The sequence below is a fragment of the Anomaloglossus baeobatrachus genome, unplaced genomic scaffold, assembly GCF_048569485.1.
Source record: "Anomaloglossus baeobatrachus isolate aAnoBae1 unplaced genomic scaffold, aAnoBae1.hap1 Scaffold_118, whole genome shotgun sequence".
Classification (NCBI taxonomy): Eukaryota; Metazoa; Chordata; class Amphibia; order Anura; family Aromobatidae; genus Anomaloglossus; species Anomaloglossus baeobatrachus.
In genome coordinates, this window is record NW_027441888.1 from 531,791 (window position 1) to 547,774 (window position 15,984).

The 15,984-nt window shown below is 46.2% G+C and overlaps 1 protein-coding gene across 1 annotated transcript in view; it reads left to right on the forward strand.

Annotated features, from left to right (window-relative positions):
- LOC142260524 (uncharacterized) overlaps window positions 1–15,984 on the forward strand; it is a 72,214-nt gene that overhangs the window by 5,135 nt on the left and 51,095 nt on the right. The window contains exon 4 of the mRNA XM_075331972.1: window positions 7,478–8,727. Coding sequence (XP_075188087.1) covers window positions 7,478–8,727 — 1,250 coding nt within the window. The remainder of the gene's footprint in view (window positions 1–7,477; window positions 8,728–15,984) is intronic.

The window sequence follows — 15,984 nt, forward strand, 5'->3', positions numbered from 1 at the left end:
GTGGCGTCTTAGAGCGCAGCGATTCGGCTGCTGCCCGAAGGGCTGCGTTCTAAGAAGTGACATGTCACTTCTTCCGTGCGCTTTGCCGGCAGCCCCTGCTCTGTCTATGGCAGGAGCTGCAGGCAGAGCGCATGGAATCGGCTTTTTTTTTTTCTCTACGGACATTTTCTGCAGCGATTTGAAGCGCACGTGTGCTCTTCAGATCGCTGCAGAAATTTCTGCAGGGCTAGTACGCAACGTGCACACATAGCCTTACCCTAAAAATAAGCCCTAGTTACAGTAAGGGCCAGCGTTGCAACTGTGCAATTTCTCAGGAACCCCACGCTCTTAAGGCCCCGTCACACGTGTCGATATATCGTGCGATTGCATGAGCGATCGCACCCGCCCCCGTCGTTTGTGCGTCACGGACAATTCGTTGCCCGTGGAGCACAATGTCGTGAACCCCTGTCATACGTACTTACCTCCCGGACGACGTCGCTGTGGGCGGCGAACATCCTCTTCCTGAAGGGGGAGGGACGTTCGGCGTCACAGCGACGTCACACAGCGACCGCCCAATAGAATCGGAGGGGCGGAGATGAGTGGGACGTAACATCCCGCCCACCTCCTTCCACCCGCATTGCCGGCGGGACGCAGGTAAGCTGTGTTCGTCGTTCCCAAGGTGTCACATGTAGTGATGTGTGCTGCCTCGGGAACGATGAACAACCAGCGCACAGAAGGAGGAACGACATTATGGAAATGAACGACGTGTCAACGAGCAACGATAAGGTGAGTATTTTTGCTCGTTAACAGTCGTTCGGAGATGTCACACGCTACGAATCTCTAACAATGCCGGATGTGCGTCACAAATTCCGTGACCCCGCCGACATATCATTAAGATATATCGTAGCGTGTGACGGGGCCTTTAGGGACCCCATTAGTTGTATTCTAAGGTTGATTGTTTAAAGACCTTTGATGAAGTCATGTGACATGATGTAACCAAAGGTCTCTTAATTGCAGGAATAAGGCTGCACATCAAAGTTTGATGTGCAGCCTTATTCTTATATAGTATGTATTTTTTGGCTTGCACTCATATATATATATGTTAGTGCTCACTTCAGTTATCCTATTCAGTCTCTTAATTGCAGGAGTCTCAAAGAATTGAACAGACGACAGGCTGTAATGCAGGACTTGTATTAGGGGAAAGGGAGAGCAAACTGGGCAATTTCACAGGGCCCCCATTTTTCTAGCGACCCCAGTGTTTATATACCGATTATAGGACTGCTTAAGAACCTTTTTAACATCACGTCATGTGACCAAAGGTCTCTTAATTGCAGGAGTCTAAAGCTGAAGAGGAGACAGGCTGGTGTGTGTGTGTGTGTGTGTGTGTGTGTGTGTAGATAGTTAGATAATAGAAAAAATAAAGTTACAACCGCACACTGAAATACCAAATTTTTAAACTACCAAAAATTATCTAATGAAATGATTGCTTTAAGCGGGCTTTACACGCTACAATATATCTAATAATGTTTTGGCGGGGTCACGTCGTAAGTGACGCACATGCGGCATCGTTAGTGACGTTGTTGCGTGTGACACCGATGTGCGATTCGGATTGTACAAAAAAACATTGATCGCATACACGTCGTTCATTAGCTAAAAATTGAACGTCCGGTTGTTCAATGTTCCCGAGGCAGCACACATCGCTGTGTGTGACACCTCAGGAACGATGAACACATCTTACCTGCATCCCGCCGGCAATGCGGAAGGAAGGAGGTGGACGGGATGTTTACGTCCCGCTCATCTCCGCCCCTCTGCTTCTATTGGCCGGCCACTGTGTGACGTCGCTGTGACGCCGAACGTCCATCCCCCTTCAGGAAGTGGATGTTCACCACCCACAGCGAGGTCGTATGGAATGTAAGTACCGTATTTTTTGCTTTATAAGACGCACCTGATTATAAGACGCACCCCCAAATTTGGTGAAGGAAAAGAGAATTTTTTTTTTAATGTTAAATGGGGTCTATCTTATAATGCCAGTGTCCCTCTAACAAATCATATAGGGTATATGTCCCTCATAGCCACCCATCCTAAAATTAGCCCCCTTAATCTGGATATGGCCCCCTTATATTGAATATAGCCCCCTTGTGATGGCACACGTTCCCCTGTGCTACCTATGGCCCCCTATGGATTGCATACATTCCCCTGTGCTGCCTATGGCCCCCTATGGATTGCACACGTTCCCCTGTGCTGCCTATGGCCCCCTATGGATTGCATACATTCCCCTGTGCTGCCTATGGTCCCCTATGAATTGCACACGTTCCCCTGTGTTAGATAGCACCCCCATGCTGCTGCCCATGGCCCCTATAGATCGCACAAGTCCCCCTGTGTTAGATATCGCCCCCATAGTGCTGCCCATGGCCCCTATATAGATTGCACAAGTCCCCCTGTGTTAGATATCGCCCCCATAATGCTGCCCATGGCCCCTATATAGATCGCACACAAGTCCCCCTGTGTTAGATATCGCCCCCATAGTGCTGCCCATGGCCCCTATAGATCGCACAAGTCCCCCTGTGTTAGATATCGCCCCCAGGCTGCTGCCCATAGTAAAATAAAACCCTCTTTCCTTACCTCCTCCAGCGCTGAGCTCCCTCCTGTCTCCCTCCGTGCTTCTCTTCCTTACTTCCTGGTTCTAGTGCCGGTCATGTGATCAGCACAGCAGACTGAGATCTCTGCCTGCCTGATCACAGTGGAAGCAGGGACACGGGGAGAAACGCTGGAGGGGGTAAGGAAAGCTTTTTTATTTTAGAATGAGCAGCAGCATGGGGGCCAAATCTAACACAGGGAAGGCATGTACCATCACAGGGGCGCGCAGAGACATATAATATGCACCGCTGCCCCAGCCCCACACTGCGGTGCGATTTCAGCACCACCGGAGATGGACAGCGGCTGTGCATATTATATGAGCGGGAGCAGGAGATCAAACGCTGCCACCACAGCGTTCACCTGCCCCCAGCACAGCGCCCCCACCTCCCCTGGACCCTGCAGTGTACATATATATATACACCCCCCCCGTATATTCGGCTTATAAGACGCACCCCCTACTTTCCCCCAAAATTTGGGGGAACAAAAGTGCGTCTTATAAAGCGAAAAATACGGTACGTGTGACGGGGTTTAATCGTTTGTGCGACACGGGCAACAAATTGAATGTTCCGCACATACGATGGGGGCGTGTCACATCGCACACGAGATCGCATGTGAAATTGTAACGTGTAAAGCAGCCTTAAGAAGATGTTTGCAGACAAACCTGAGGCTGCTTCACAGTTCATCAGCAAAACCCTCTCAAACTTCAGCAGAAGCACAGACCCAGCGGCCGTGGTGCACAGCAATGATCTGGTGGTGGAAGCCATAATAGAAAACTTGGAAGTGAAAAATGCACTAATCAAGACACTGGACAGATTTGCACCAGAACACACCATATTTGCCAGCAACACATTCTTATTGGCAATAACTGATATAGCCAACTCCACAACTAGGCAGGATCAGTTCGGAGGGCTGCATTTCTTTAATCCAGTACCAATGATGAAGCTGGTGGAGGTCATTAAAACACCAATGACTAGCCAAACAACTTCTGACTCTCTCATGGACTTCAGTTAAACACTAGGAAAGATGCCTGTTTCATGTAAGTGTGACGCCCTGGCCTATCAGGTCGTCACAGGGTCTTGTGCAGTCTGCCCTTATGCACAGTATCCACCTCCTTGGTTACGGGTCCCTGACCTTTTCGTGTTGCTAAGAGCCAAGCCAATCAAAAATCCTAGAAACACGCTCCACCACACCCACCAGACACGCCATTGGGTAGCCTGAAGAGAATAAGGGTGCCTACTTGGGGGGGGGGGGGTTGGTTTGGGAGGGTCAGGAGTGTGAAGAGAGGGGAGTTGTGAAGTGACTCTTGAGAGGAGAGGTCACAGGTTAGGAGCTGGGCTCCTCAGTACTAGGTGGCAGACGTTGGTCTGGGCCTGGTACGAGCTGGAACCCCAGTCGCAGGGGATCATGTCAAGCGGCACGGAACTGCCGAGGAGGGCAGCCGGCGGCCTTGAACCGTCTCCGGGCAGGGGCCAGGGCACGACAGGGTACTTGGACCCTAGGCCAGGAAGTAGCTTCAAGCGTCCTTGTAATTTATCCAATGAGGGCGAAGACTTCATGATTCGTTCTCCACCCGCTCGAAAATCGGGTTACTAGCGCAACGAGGGGGATATGACTTTCCCAATACACAGTCCAGAAAATACCATGCGTGAACCCTGAGAGCAAGCTCATTCCGTTAGCCATACAGGTGAGCGGGACCCGACTAGTTTTAAACTACAGGGGCCAACAAGTAAAGAAGGTGCCAAGGGAAAGGTCACAGGCTAACAAGCAACACCATCGGGCATGGGATCCAAGCGTGCTCCCTTCTTGCTGCAGAGGTGCTCAGAATTTCAGTTTTGCGCTCCCAACAGCAGTGGTGGTACTCCACCTTACCACACACCGAGGGTGGCGTCACGAACTCTAACCACAAAATCCCCTGTAAATACCCCCCTTTTTATTTCGAGTGTCCGCGCAACCTCTCTCAGGTCCGAAGACCGCTCGAGCCACCGCAGATCCGGATCTGAGCAGCAGCCCGGCTGCTGGCGCTGGGGCGGTACATAAGAACATCCCAGGGTTCACTGTTAACCGTCTTCTGGTACCATACCTAATGGAATCCGTGCATCTTCATGAAAGAGGTCATGCATCTAAGGAAGACATGGATGTTGCAATGAAATTGGAAGCCCGTTACCCAATGGGTCCTTTTGAGCTTTTGGATTATGTTGGTCTTGACACTAGTAAATACATCATTGATGTTTGGTACCAGATGGAACCTGAAAACCCCCTTTTTGCCCCCAGTGAATTGCTCAATAAGCTTGGAAAGAAGACCGGGGAAGGATTTTATAAAGACGAAGATGGTTGGCCTGGCTGCACTCCAGAGCTATATTGTTATAGTCTCTTGTTTGTTTTGATTACGATAACCGTTGTTTTTTTTTACATTGCACGGTTTTCTCAGCACTTATTAACACTCTAGTGCCTTACAGTCATGATTCTCTATTTCATCTACATCCTTTTGTACCGCTGATTCCAAACATTGATACGTCATAGCCATTCTGCAGTCAATAATAAATGAATGTACAAAAAATAAATTGTGCAACTTTTGGAGGTTTCACGCCAATTTTAACCAGCTTTGCAAAAATGGGCAGAGCTAGGCCAGAAGAAGGGTGTGATGCCACCGCTTCTCTAATTCATAACAAACTGCGATGTTCCCTATGCCAGAAATCTCACTTCAGTCCCTGACATCAATTTTCATTGTACATCACCGGTGTTGATGAATTGGAGCCCTAATGTTTATCTGCACAGACAGCAAGACCCTGCTACCTTTTTGGTTACAAAGCCTAAGGATAGGCCATCAGCGTTATAGTCCCGGACAAGCCCATTAAATATTTGGCATTTGTCTCTATTATATTTTCGTCTTCGAAAAAAAAAACCTTTTTGAAATTGTCTATGTTGTGGATCAATGTCACAACGAGATGCTTGCAGGCATCGCCAACTGTCATGGCGGCATCAGGATCTGTGGAAATTACAGATTCTGGCACTCTGCTTGCTAACTTCTCTGATGTCTTTGAGCAGCGCAGGGAGATGCAGGCGTCGAACCACATACTTAGTAAAGCCTGCTTTACACCTTACGATATCACATACGATATCGTATGCGATCGTACCCGCCCCCATTGTATGTGCGTCACGTTCAGTTTGTTGACCGTGTCGCACAAACGATTATTTGCCATCACACGTACTTACCCTTCCATATGACCTCGATGTGGGAGGCGAACATCCACTTCCTGGAACTGGAGGGACGTTCGGCGTCACATCGACGTCACGCGGAAGCCGGCCAATAGAAGTGGAGGGGCGGAGATGAGCAGGATGTAAACATCCCGCCCACCTTCTTCCTTCTGCATTGCCGGCGGGAGCCGCGGGACGCAGGTAAGATCTGTTCATCGTTCCCGGGGTGTCACACACTGCGATGTGTGGTACCTCGGGAACATTGAACAACCCGACGTGCAATTTTAAGGAAATTAACGACGTGTATGCGATGAACGGTTTTACATTCAATCACAATCGCACGTAGCTGTCACATGCTACAACAACACTAATGATGCCGGGTGTGCATCACTTACGACGTGACCCCGCCGACACATTGTTAGATTTGTTGTAGCGTGTAAAGCCTGCTTTAGACTAGCAAGACTTATTCTCTGCTGGGCTCCTTGTTAATGTCTTTCATCACATGCTGTAGGGGAGTCAGTATCATTCGCTCCCCTTCTGTATATGCTGGCTTGACTATTCCATTAATGCCAGCTATAGTTTACCTATACAGGTCTGGTGAGGTGTTGTGATACAAACTGATGGTTGTCGTGCATTATTGCTGTGAGCAGTTGTGATGTTAACCCTTGTTGTTTTTTTGTTTCTGCTTTTCTGCTCTTGCTTTTCTCCTTAGTCTCTCACTGTTTATTTCTGTGAGTTTGTAGTGTGTCTGAATTTTGTTTTTCCCATCTGTCTCTTAATCTGTATTTCCATCATACTCCTGCCATACTTCCACGTTCAGGGGGAATCCAGAGGTTAGGGATAGCCTAAGGTCTCCTAGCATGAGGGAAAGTATAGGAGCCCCCTGTCCCTCATTATCCTACAGTCACATTGCAACAATCAATTAGATTATTTACTGTAGCACATTCCATAGAACTGGTGCTAGGAATGGGAGATCCGAGTTAACGAAGATGTAACTCTTAAGGCTCCTTTACACATTGCAATCACATATGCGATCTCGTATGCGATCGCACATGCCCCATCGTATGTGCGGCACGGGAAATATGTTGCCGGTGTCGCACAAACGATTAAACGCCATCACACGCACTTACCTTCCATACGACCTCGCTGTGGGTGGCGAACATCCACTTCCTGAAGGGGGATGGACGTTCGGCGTCACAGCGACGTCACACAGCGGCTGGCCAATAGAAGCGGAGGGGCGGAGATGAGAGGGACGTAAACATCCTGCCCACCTCCTTCCTTCCGCAGGTAAGATGTGTTCATCGTTCCTGGGGTGTCACACACAGTGATGTGTGCTGCCTCAGGAACATTGAACAACCGGACGTTCAATTTTTAGCTATTGAACGACGTGTATGCGATCAACGGTTTTTCGTACAATCCGAATCGCACGTAGGTGTCACACGCAACTACGTCATTAACGATGCCGGATGTGTGGCACTTACGACGTGACCCCGCCGAGACATCGTTAGATATATTGTAGCATGTAAAGCCCGCTTAAGATTTCAAAATTGGAAAACAGATTCAGAATAATTTGTTTCCTAATTTAATTTCGTATGTTCTGATTTAAAAAAAAATAAATCTACTTTCAAAATTATATAATAAAAAATAACGTTGTGTTTATTTTTAGCCGATAACTGTATCAGGAGTTCAGGTGGACCTCTAATATCTTCAGAATTTAAAACAGATGATGAAAGTATCACACATGATACATATGAAGAGCATGCTGCTGTCCGAGATATACCTCCAGTCCTTCCTTGGAAAGCTCTATCATCTGATCTTTTCAAACAAGTCCAATATTCTGATTTATCACAGAATTGTATGCAAAATAAAAGTTACAGAAGGGATGTGGAACATGAAACGGCTCCTACAAGGGAGAAATCATTTTCATGTTCAGAGTGTGGGAAATATTTTATACGTAAATCAGACCTTGTTAGACATCAGAAAATTCACACAGGGGAGAAGCCATTTTCATGTTCAGAGTGTGGGAAATGTTTTATTCAGAAAATAAACCTTGTTACACATCAGAAAATTCACACAGGGGAGAAGCCATTTTCATGTTCAGAGTGTGGGAAATGTTTTATTTGGAAATCAGATCTTGTTTGGCATCATCGATCTCACACAGGGGAGAAGCCATTTTCATGTTCAGAGTGTGGGAAATGTTTTATTCAGAAAATAAACCTTGTTACACATCAGAAAATTCACACAGGGGAGAAGCTATTTTCATGTTCAGAGTGTGGGAAATGTTTTATTCGGACAGCAGACCTTGTTAGACATCAGAAAATTCACACAGGGGAGAAGCCATTTTCATGTTCAGAGTGTGGGAAATGTTTTGTTCAGAAAATAAACCTTGTTAAACATCAGAAAATTCACACAGGGGAGAAGCCATTTTCATGTTCAGAGTGTGGGAAATGTTTTATTCGGAAATCAGATCTTGTTTGGCATCATAGATCTCACACAGGGGAGAAGCCATTTTCATGTTCAGAATGTGGGAAATGTTTTATTCAGAAATCAGACCTTGTTAGATATCAGAAAAATCACACCGGGGAGAAGCCATTTTCATGTTCAGAGTGTGGGAAATGTTTTATTCAGAAATCACACCTTGTTAGACATCAGAAAAATCACACACGGGAGAAGCCATTTTCATGTTCAGAGTGTGGGAAATGTTTTATTCAGAAAATAGACCTTGTTAGACATCAGAAAAATCACACAAGGGAGAAGCCGTATTCATGTTCAGAGTGTGGGAAATGTTTTATTCAGAAATCACACCTTGTTGTTCATCAAAGATCTCACACAAGGGAGAAGCCATTTTCATGCTTAGAATGTGGTAAATGTTTTACTAGGAAATCAGGTCTTGTTTACCATCAAAAACATCACACAAAATAAACCATTTTTATGTTCTGAATGTGGAAAATGTATTTCTTAGAAATCAGATCTTGTTAAACATGTGAAGAAGCCGCACAGGGAAGGAACCTTTTTCATGCTGTAAATAATTGAAATGTTTAACTGGTAAATCAAGTCTTGCCGACCATCAGAAAACCAACAGAACGGAGCAGCCATTCTTGTTTTCAGAATGTGGCAAATTTTTTTTATCATTAATCAGGTTCTTTTGTCAGATGAGTCACATGGGAGAAGCCATCATGATGTACTATAATTCAAAGGGTTTTATTTAAAAATTGGCTACAATTGCTCAAGTAAGAATTGGTGAGGGATAGAACTATTTTCTCTCTTTTTAAACTTATTGTATTTTTCAAACCATAACAATGTGGTCATGACGCACTGTTAGGCCGGCTTCACACTTGCGATTAATTCGCACGAGTGCAATGCGAGAAATTCTCGCACTGCACTCGGACCCATGTTAATCAATGAGGCAGCTCTCATCTTCTATTTTTTTGTCAGTCCAAATCGGACTGAGAAAAAAATCGCAGCATGCTGCGTTTTGGTGAGTTTCTCGCGCGAGTCTCTCCAATGCAACTCTATGGGAGCGGGTAAATAAGCGGATGTCACAGGGATGGCACACACACCATCCTAGTGACATCCGTTTTTCTAAATACATTTATCGCATGTTTCAGAAAACACTGGTAAATGAGTGAGGTCTGACAATGTCGGCCAATCTATCTCTGTCAGTTGGTGTCTCCCTCTCGGTCTCTATTCTCTCTCTGTCGGTCGGTCGGTCTCTCTCTCTGGCTCTATCTCTCTCTCTGTCCATGTCGGTCTCTCCCTCCCACCCCCTCTCTCATACTCACCGATCCACGATCACCGGCGCGGCGCTGCACAGCGTTCACACTGGCGGCTTCTCCTCTTTTGAAAAAGCAGGCCGCTCCTCGTACTCCCTGCTTTCCCCACCCACCTGCGCCTATGATTGGTTACAGTCAGACACGCCCCCACGATAAGTGACAGCTGTCTCACTGCAACCAATCACAGCTGCCAGTGGGCGGGTCTATATCATGAAGTAAAATAAATAAATAAATAATTAAAAACAAACGGCGTGCGGTACCCCCAATTTTGATACCAGTCAGGGTAAAGCCACATGGCTGAAGGCTGGTATTCTCAGGATGGAGAGCTCCACGTTATGGGGAGCCCCCCACCCTAACAATATCAGCCAGCAGCCGCCCGGAATAGCCGCATCCATTAGATGCGACTGTCCCGGGACTGTACCCGGCCATCCCGAATTGCCCTGGTGCGGTGGCAATCGAGGTAATAAGGAGTTAATGGCAGCAGCCCATAGCTGCCACTAAGTCCTAGATTAATCATGGCAGGCGTCTCCCCAAGATAACTTCTATGATTAACCTGTTAGTTAAAGAAAATACACACATCCAAAAATCCTTTATTTGTAATAAATGACAAAAAACAACAACCTCTTTCACCATTTTATTAAAGTCCCCAAATACCCCTCCATGTCCGACATAATCCACAGAGGTCCCACAACGATTTCAGCTCTGCTACATCGGAAGCTGACAGAGAGCGGTCACAGACCACGACCGCTCTCTGTGAGCTCCCCGCAGCGACTGAAGTGAGTCGCGCTATCAGCGATGACGTCACTCAGGTTACCCGCGGCCACAGATCTCAGCGAGAGGATTTCTGCTGTGGCCGCGGGTAACCTCAGTGATGGCACCGCTGATAGCGGAGATCACTGCAGTCACTCAGGGAAAGTGCGGTCACCGGTGATACCTTCACCGGTGACCGACAATCTGGCCATGACACAAAGACAGAGCCGCGGGATGACAGTTTAGTCGGGTGAAGTTCATCTGACTTCATTCTGATCGCGCGGCTATGTCTGTGTCTGCTGTCAGCGGCCATGTAGCATAGCTGAATGGCAGATGACATAGCTGCTGAGAATAAAAACGGATCACATACGCATCAAACACGGATTGCACACGGACTACAATCAATTGAAAAATCACAGAATCGCATTGCAGTTGCATTGCACACTGATCATAACGTGAACAGAGCTCATGCTACTTTCTAGCATGAGACTCGGACCGATTTTACTCGCATAAGTGTGATTCCAGCTTTATAGGGGGATCTGCTGCTGACTCTGTTACAAGGGTAATATCCCCCAGTTTCTAGTGCAATGTGTTAGATGACTTTCCCTGTAAATAGTGCTTATAATAAATCTGTGGCTGCCTTTATTATTTACTAAAACAGTGTAAAGTCGCAGATTAGTGAATTTTTTAAATATAATCCAGTACCAAAACTTTTTGAAGTGTCCCTAATGTCCCCCAAAAGGAACTCCCAGGTTGTGAGATCCCACAACCCTCAGTGATCACCCTCACAGTGGAAGAGTGAGCTCTACGACCCCAGCTCTGCGTCATCCTTCTTAAGTACTTCAGTAAATAATTTTATTGAGCTTAAAGGTAAAATGAACAGAGTACTGCTTATAACACATATAGGATGTAGTAGTACAGAAGTTGAAATTAATCCAAACATTTGGATCAGTCAGATAATACTGTACTATAAGAATATTTTCACAAGGATAAGAATAGTCAAATAAGAAAACAAAGCAGATAAAACATATCAACTTAGGTTAAACCTTATTATGGTATGGCATCTTATAACAATATTATGGATAACTATATTAACTATAAAGATTGAGTGAAGGTCAGTAAGAGATAAGAAAGAAGAAGGGTATGAGAGGAGGGGGGGGAAAGACAGGGATAGATAGGGGTGGATCGGGTGTCCAGAGAGCTCCGCCGCACAGATATACGCATCCTCTTGTATGTTGCAAATATCCGCTACAGGAACCTGCAGGAGGAAAGACCCATGTAAAGCCCCCTATCTGAGCCAAGACGTATAGCCCGGAGTATCTCGGAAGAGGAACCAGGAAGACCAGGTGCCAGCATGTTTATCCCATTTGTCACTATCGTCTGCCTTCAGGGACTCCATACGTTCCAGTCTATTCATCTCCTCCAAAAATTCCCTCACAGAGGGGGTCGAAGTTGTTCTCCAATGTCTTGGGATAATCATACGAGCAGCGATGAGAAAGAAGCGCAGGATACCTCTTTTGGTCACAGAGAGAGACCCAGGAAGTAGGGACAACAAAGCTATTTGAGGTGTAGGGGCTACCCGAATACCCGACATCTGAAAGTATACTTCAAAAATTGAATCCCAGAATGTCCTTACCAAGGAGCAATCCCACCATATGTGTTTCATAGTACCAATTTCGACTCCGCATCTCCAGCAGGTATCTGGTACTGTGGGGAAGATCTTATGCAGTACGTCAGGGCATCTATACCAGCGTGTAAGAATTTTAAATTTTTTTCTCCTGTGCACTACAAGAAATGGACATTTTATGAGAGAGTGTAAAGATTTTGAGATGGTCCTGTTCCGACAGCGTGATCTGGAGCTCTCTTTGCCATGCCTCCAAATACGTTGGGGTACCTTTATACTGGGCTGTACACAAGAGGTTGTATATCAATGCAATGGCATGTTTTGGGGCGGCATTTAATGAGATTAGGGTCTCAAAGTGTGTAGGTTTGGATAATAGAGCATTCCCCGGGATTTTTTTTTTTAGGAATGTGGTCAATTGAATATATTTCAACCAGGATAGCCTCCTCTCGGGGCAAGCCTCCTGCAGAGCCCCAAAAGACGCCGTTCCAGACAGTCTCCTGGCAACCTGTCCTAGTGTAACTCCATCCGCGGAGTTCCAACACAAGAAGAAAGATCTCTCCATTGCAGGGGGAAAGTCTAAGTTATTAAAAAGTGAACTCATACTCCCCGGTCTGTGGGATAAGTTTTACGTCTCCAGATGTCTGTCTCAGAAAAGCATGAGTGCCTGAGTCAGAGGTTGAAACCCCGAAACCGCCGGCCTCTGCTGAAGGGGGGCCCATAGGAGTTGTGTCAGAGGGAAGGGGGAGAGATGGGACTCAATACCCACCCATTGTTTATTGAGATCGTTAAATCTCCAATCCAAGACCCTCGTGAGGAGGACACTCTGGTAGTACGTTTCAAAATCAGGTAGACCAGCGCCTCCCCTGGATTTCGGTCTCACCAGTGTGGTGTATCTAATCCGAGGTCTCCCCGTCCCCCAGACAAACCTGCTACATGCTCTTTGGAGTTGTCTGAAATACTGTTTGGTAACCTTTATCGGGACTGTTTGGAATAAATAGAGGAACCTCGGGAGTATGTCCATCTTGAGGGCATTGATTCGGCCAAACCAGGACAGTCGGCCCCGGTTATATCTATTAAGATGAGCAAGAGTTCTATTAAGTAATGGGGAATAATTAGCCATAAACAACTCATCCGGATTGGCCGAAACAGATATCCCAAGATACTTGATAGATTGGATCTCCCATTTGAATGGGAAGGCGGATTTTAGTCTATTGACTTGTGTGGTAGGGAGAGAAATATTAAGGGCCTCTGTCTTTGAGTAGTTCACTTTGAAGTTAGAAACTATGCCAAAGCGTTGGAATTCTTGAATAAGAATTGGGAAAGCGATTTCCGGGTTCGTTAGATACAGAAGAAGGTCATCAGCGTATAAGGCAGGTTTATAATATTTCTGACCTACGTCAAAGCCCTTTATATCGGGGGAGTTTCGGAGAGATATAGCCAAATGCTCCATGGCTATAACATATAGAAGGGGTGAAAGAGGGCACCCCTGTCTAGTGCCATTAGATATTTGCAGGGGAGAGGAAAGAGTATTGTTGGTTCGGACTCGTGCTGAGGGCTTATGATACAGGGCAAAAATTCTCTCTAACATGGTTTGACCGATTCCCAGCTGCCTCAAGGATGAGCGTAAAAAGGTCCAATTAAGACGATCGAATGCATTCTCGGCATCGATCGATAGGAGGCAGGCTGGTGTTCCTTGTCTGTACATATGGGAGGTCAGAAGCAGAGTTTTAATAGTGTTGTCGCGCGCCTCTCTACCCTGGACAAACCCTGTTTGGTCAGTATGGATTGAGGCAGGCAATAGCGGGGACAACCGGTTGGCTATTAGTTTGGCGAAAATCTTGACATCTACCCCTATGAGAGAGATAGGGCGGTAATTGGAGCATAAAGATGGGTCCTTCCCAGGCTTGGGAATCACCGTTATGGTAGCCGCAAGGGTTTTTGCGGCAAAGGGGCAAGCTGAAGATATGGAGTTAAAGGTCCTAGTCAGGAAGGGCGTCAGCTCCAAGGCAAACTGCTTATAGAAATTGGCCAGAAATCCATCTGGACCAGGACTCCTACCATTGGCCAGACCCTTAATAACCGCAGTGACCTCCTGTTCGCTAAAAGGATCATCTAGCATGAGAGAGTCCGTATGGTTCAGTGGGGGGAGAGGGGTACCATCAACATAATCGTCAACTTTTGCTTGGAAATTTGTTGGGGACATGTCCGCCACTGGGCCACCTAGGTTATATAAACCGTCATAATAGTCTCGAAATACATCTGCTATTTCATGAGGTTTATGTGCTGAATGGCCAGAAGGTGATTTAATGTTGGGGATAAATGTAGAGGGAAGGCGAGGAGTAAGAAACCTAGCCAGAGCTCTGCCTGGCTTGTTGGAGAATTCGTACATAAATCTCCTACCTCTATCTTGATGATGGGCGGACGCTGCATCCAAGAGGGACCCCAGATCCAGTCTAGCCTTGAGCAAGGCTGCCAAAATCTGAGGGTCATGAGTCCGTTTATGGGTCTGTTCTAGATGTTGAATGGAAGTCAGTAATCTGTCTATTTCGCAAGCTCTATCCCTTTTGAGTCTGGTTCCCTGTTGAAAAAAGGCCCCCCGGATCATCCCCTTCAGAGTCTCCCACTGAAGAGGTAAGGGGGTTGGATCATTGGCATGAAATTCGAAGAAGTCCGTGATGGTCTTCCTAATGGCTGACTGACATGTCTGATCTTTTAATAAGTTCGGGTTCAATGACCATAGCCATTCCCCGGGGCGTAAATCTGTCAAAATGAAAGACAGTGACACCGAAGCATGATCGGACCACACCATAGGGTCTATAGTACAGGCAGGGTCATGCGAGAGTAGGTGGTGACTAATAAAAAAAGGTCTATTCTACTGTACATATTATGGACAGGAGAATAAAAAGTGTAGTCCCGTGTTTTAGGGTGTAGGGTACGCCAGACATCAATGAGCCTCAAATCAAGTAATTTACTCCTGAGACCCCGCAGTCTCACTGCAGGAACAGAAGACCTACCCGAGGAAGAGTCAACAGTCCGATCAAAGATAAGATTGAAATCTTCTCCGAGAATTAAGGAGCCTTCAGCAAAATCAGAGAGGGTGTTCAGGTATTTTTGGCAAGTTCTGACCGGGTCCTGGTTGGGGAGATAAAGATTGGCAACAGTAAATAATTTGGTACAGATCTTAAGTTTGATAAAAATAAATCGTCCCGCTGGGTCTGCCTTGACTGATAACACCTGAGCTGGAAGAGATTTATGTAGAGCGATGCTAACTCCCTTGGATTTTGCAGCCGGATTGGTACTATGGAACCAAGAATTATAATATCTATGCTTATGTGCGGGAATGTGATCTGTTTTAAAATGAGTCTCCTGTAGTAATAAAATATGGATTCTTTTTTTATGCATATTATAGAGGATCCTGGATCTCTTCTCTGGTACAATAAATCCTCTAACATTTAGAGAGCATAAATTAAGATTCGCCATCTTAGAAGCACTATCTCCCGGGCACCCAAGGGAAGCGTAGGAAGATGGGGAGGGAAAAGAAAGAAACCAAGATTAAGGAAAAGAGAGCAGAGAAAGTAGTAAGACGGAAAAAGAGACCAGAATAATAAAGAATAATATCAAAACTTTACTTAGCCTCCTGAGTCCTAGCTCAGAGGGCAATCAAAACTGAGAGAATACTCGTAACCAGTGTTCTAGGAACACACCCTAATGTGGGAGGTGACTGAAAACTATGTCGCCTGGAGGACGGCTGCCGCACTACCTAACTAGTTAATACCGAAAAAGGGTAAAAGAAAAGAAAATCACAGGCGGTCACCCACCCGACCAGAATGGAAGTAACACATATAGCAGCTCAGGCTCAGTGTGATTAATTACAATAACAAGGGCGGGGTAGTAATATACTCCCGCCTCTAACTCACAACTCGTGAGGTTTTTATGAGAGGCATACATATCCATGGAGGTTCAGCTATCCCATCTCAGCATTGGGGAATGCCGAGAGGGGAGGCAGAGAATCCCAGCATTATTAGA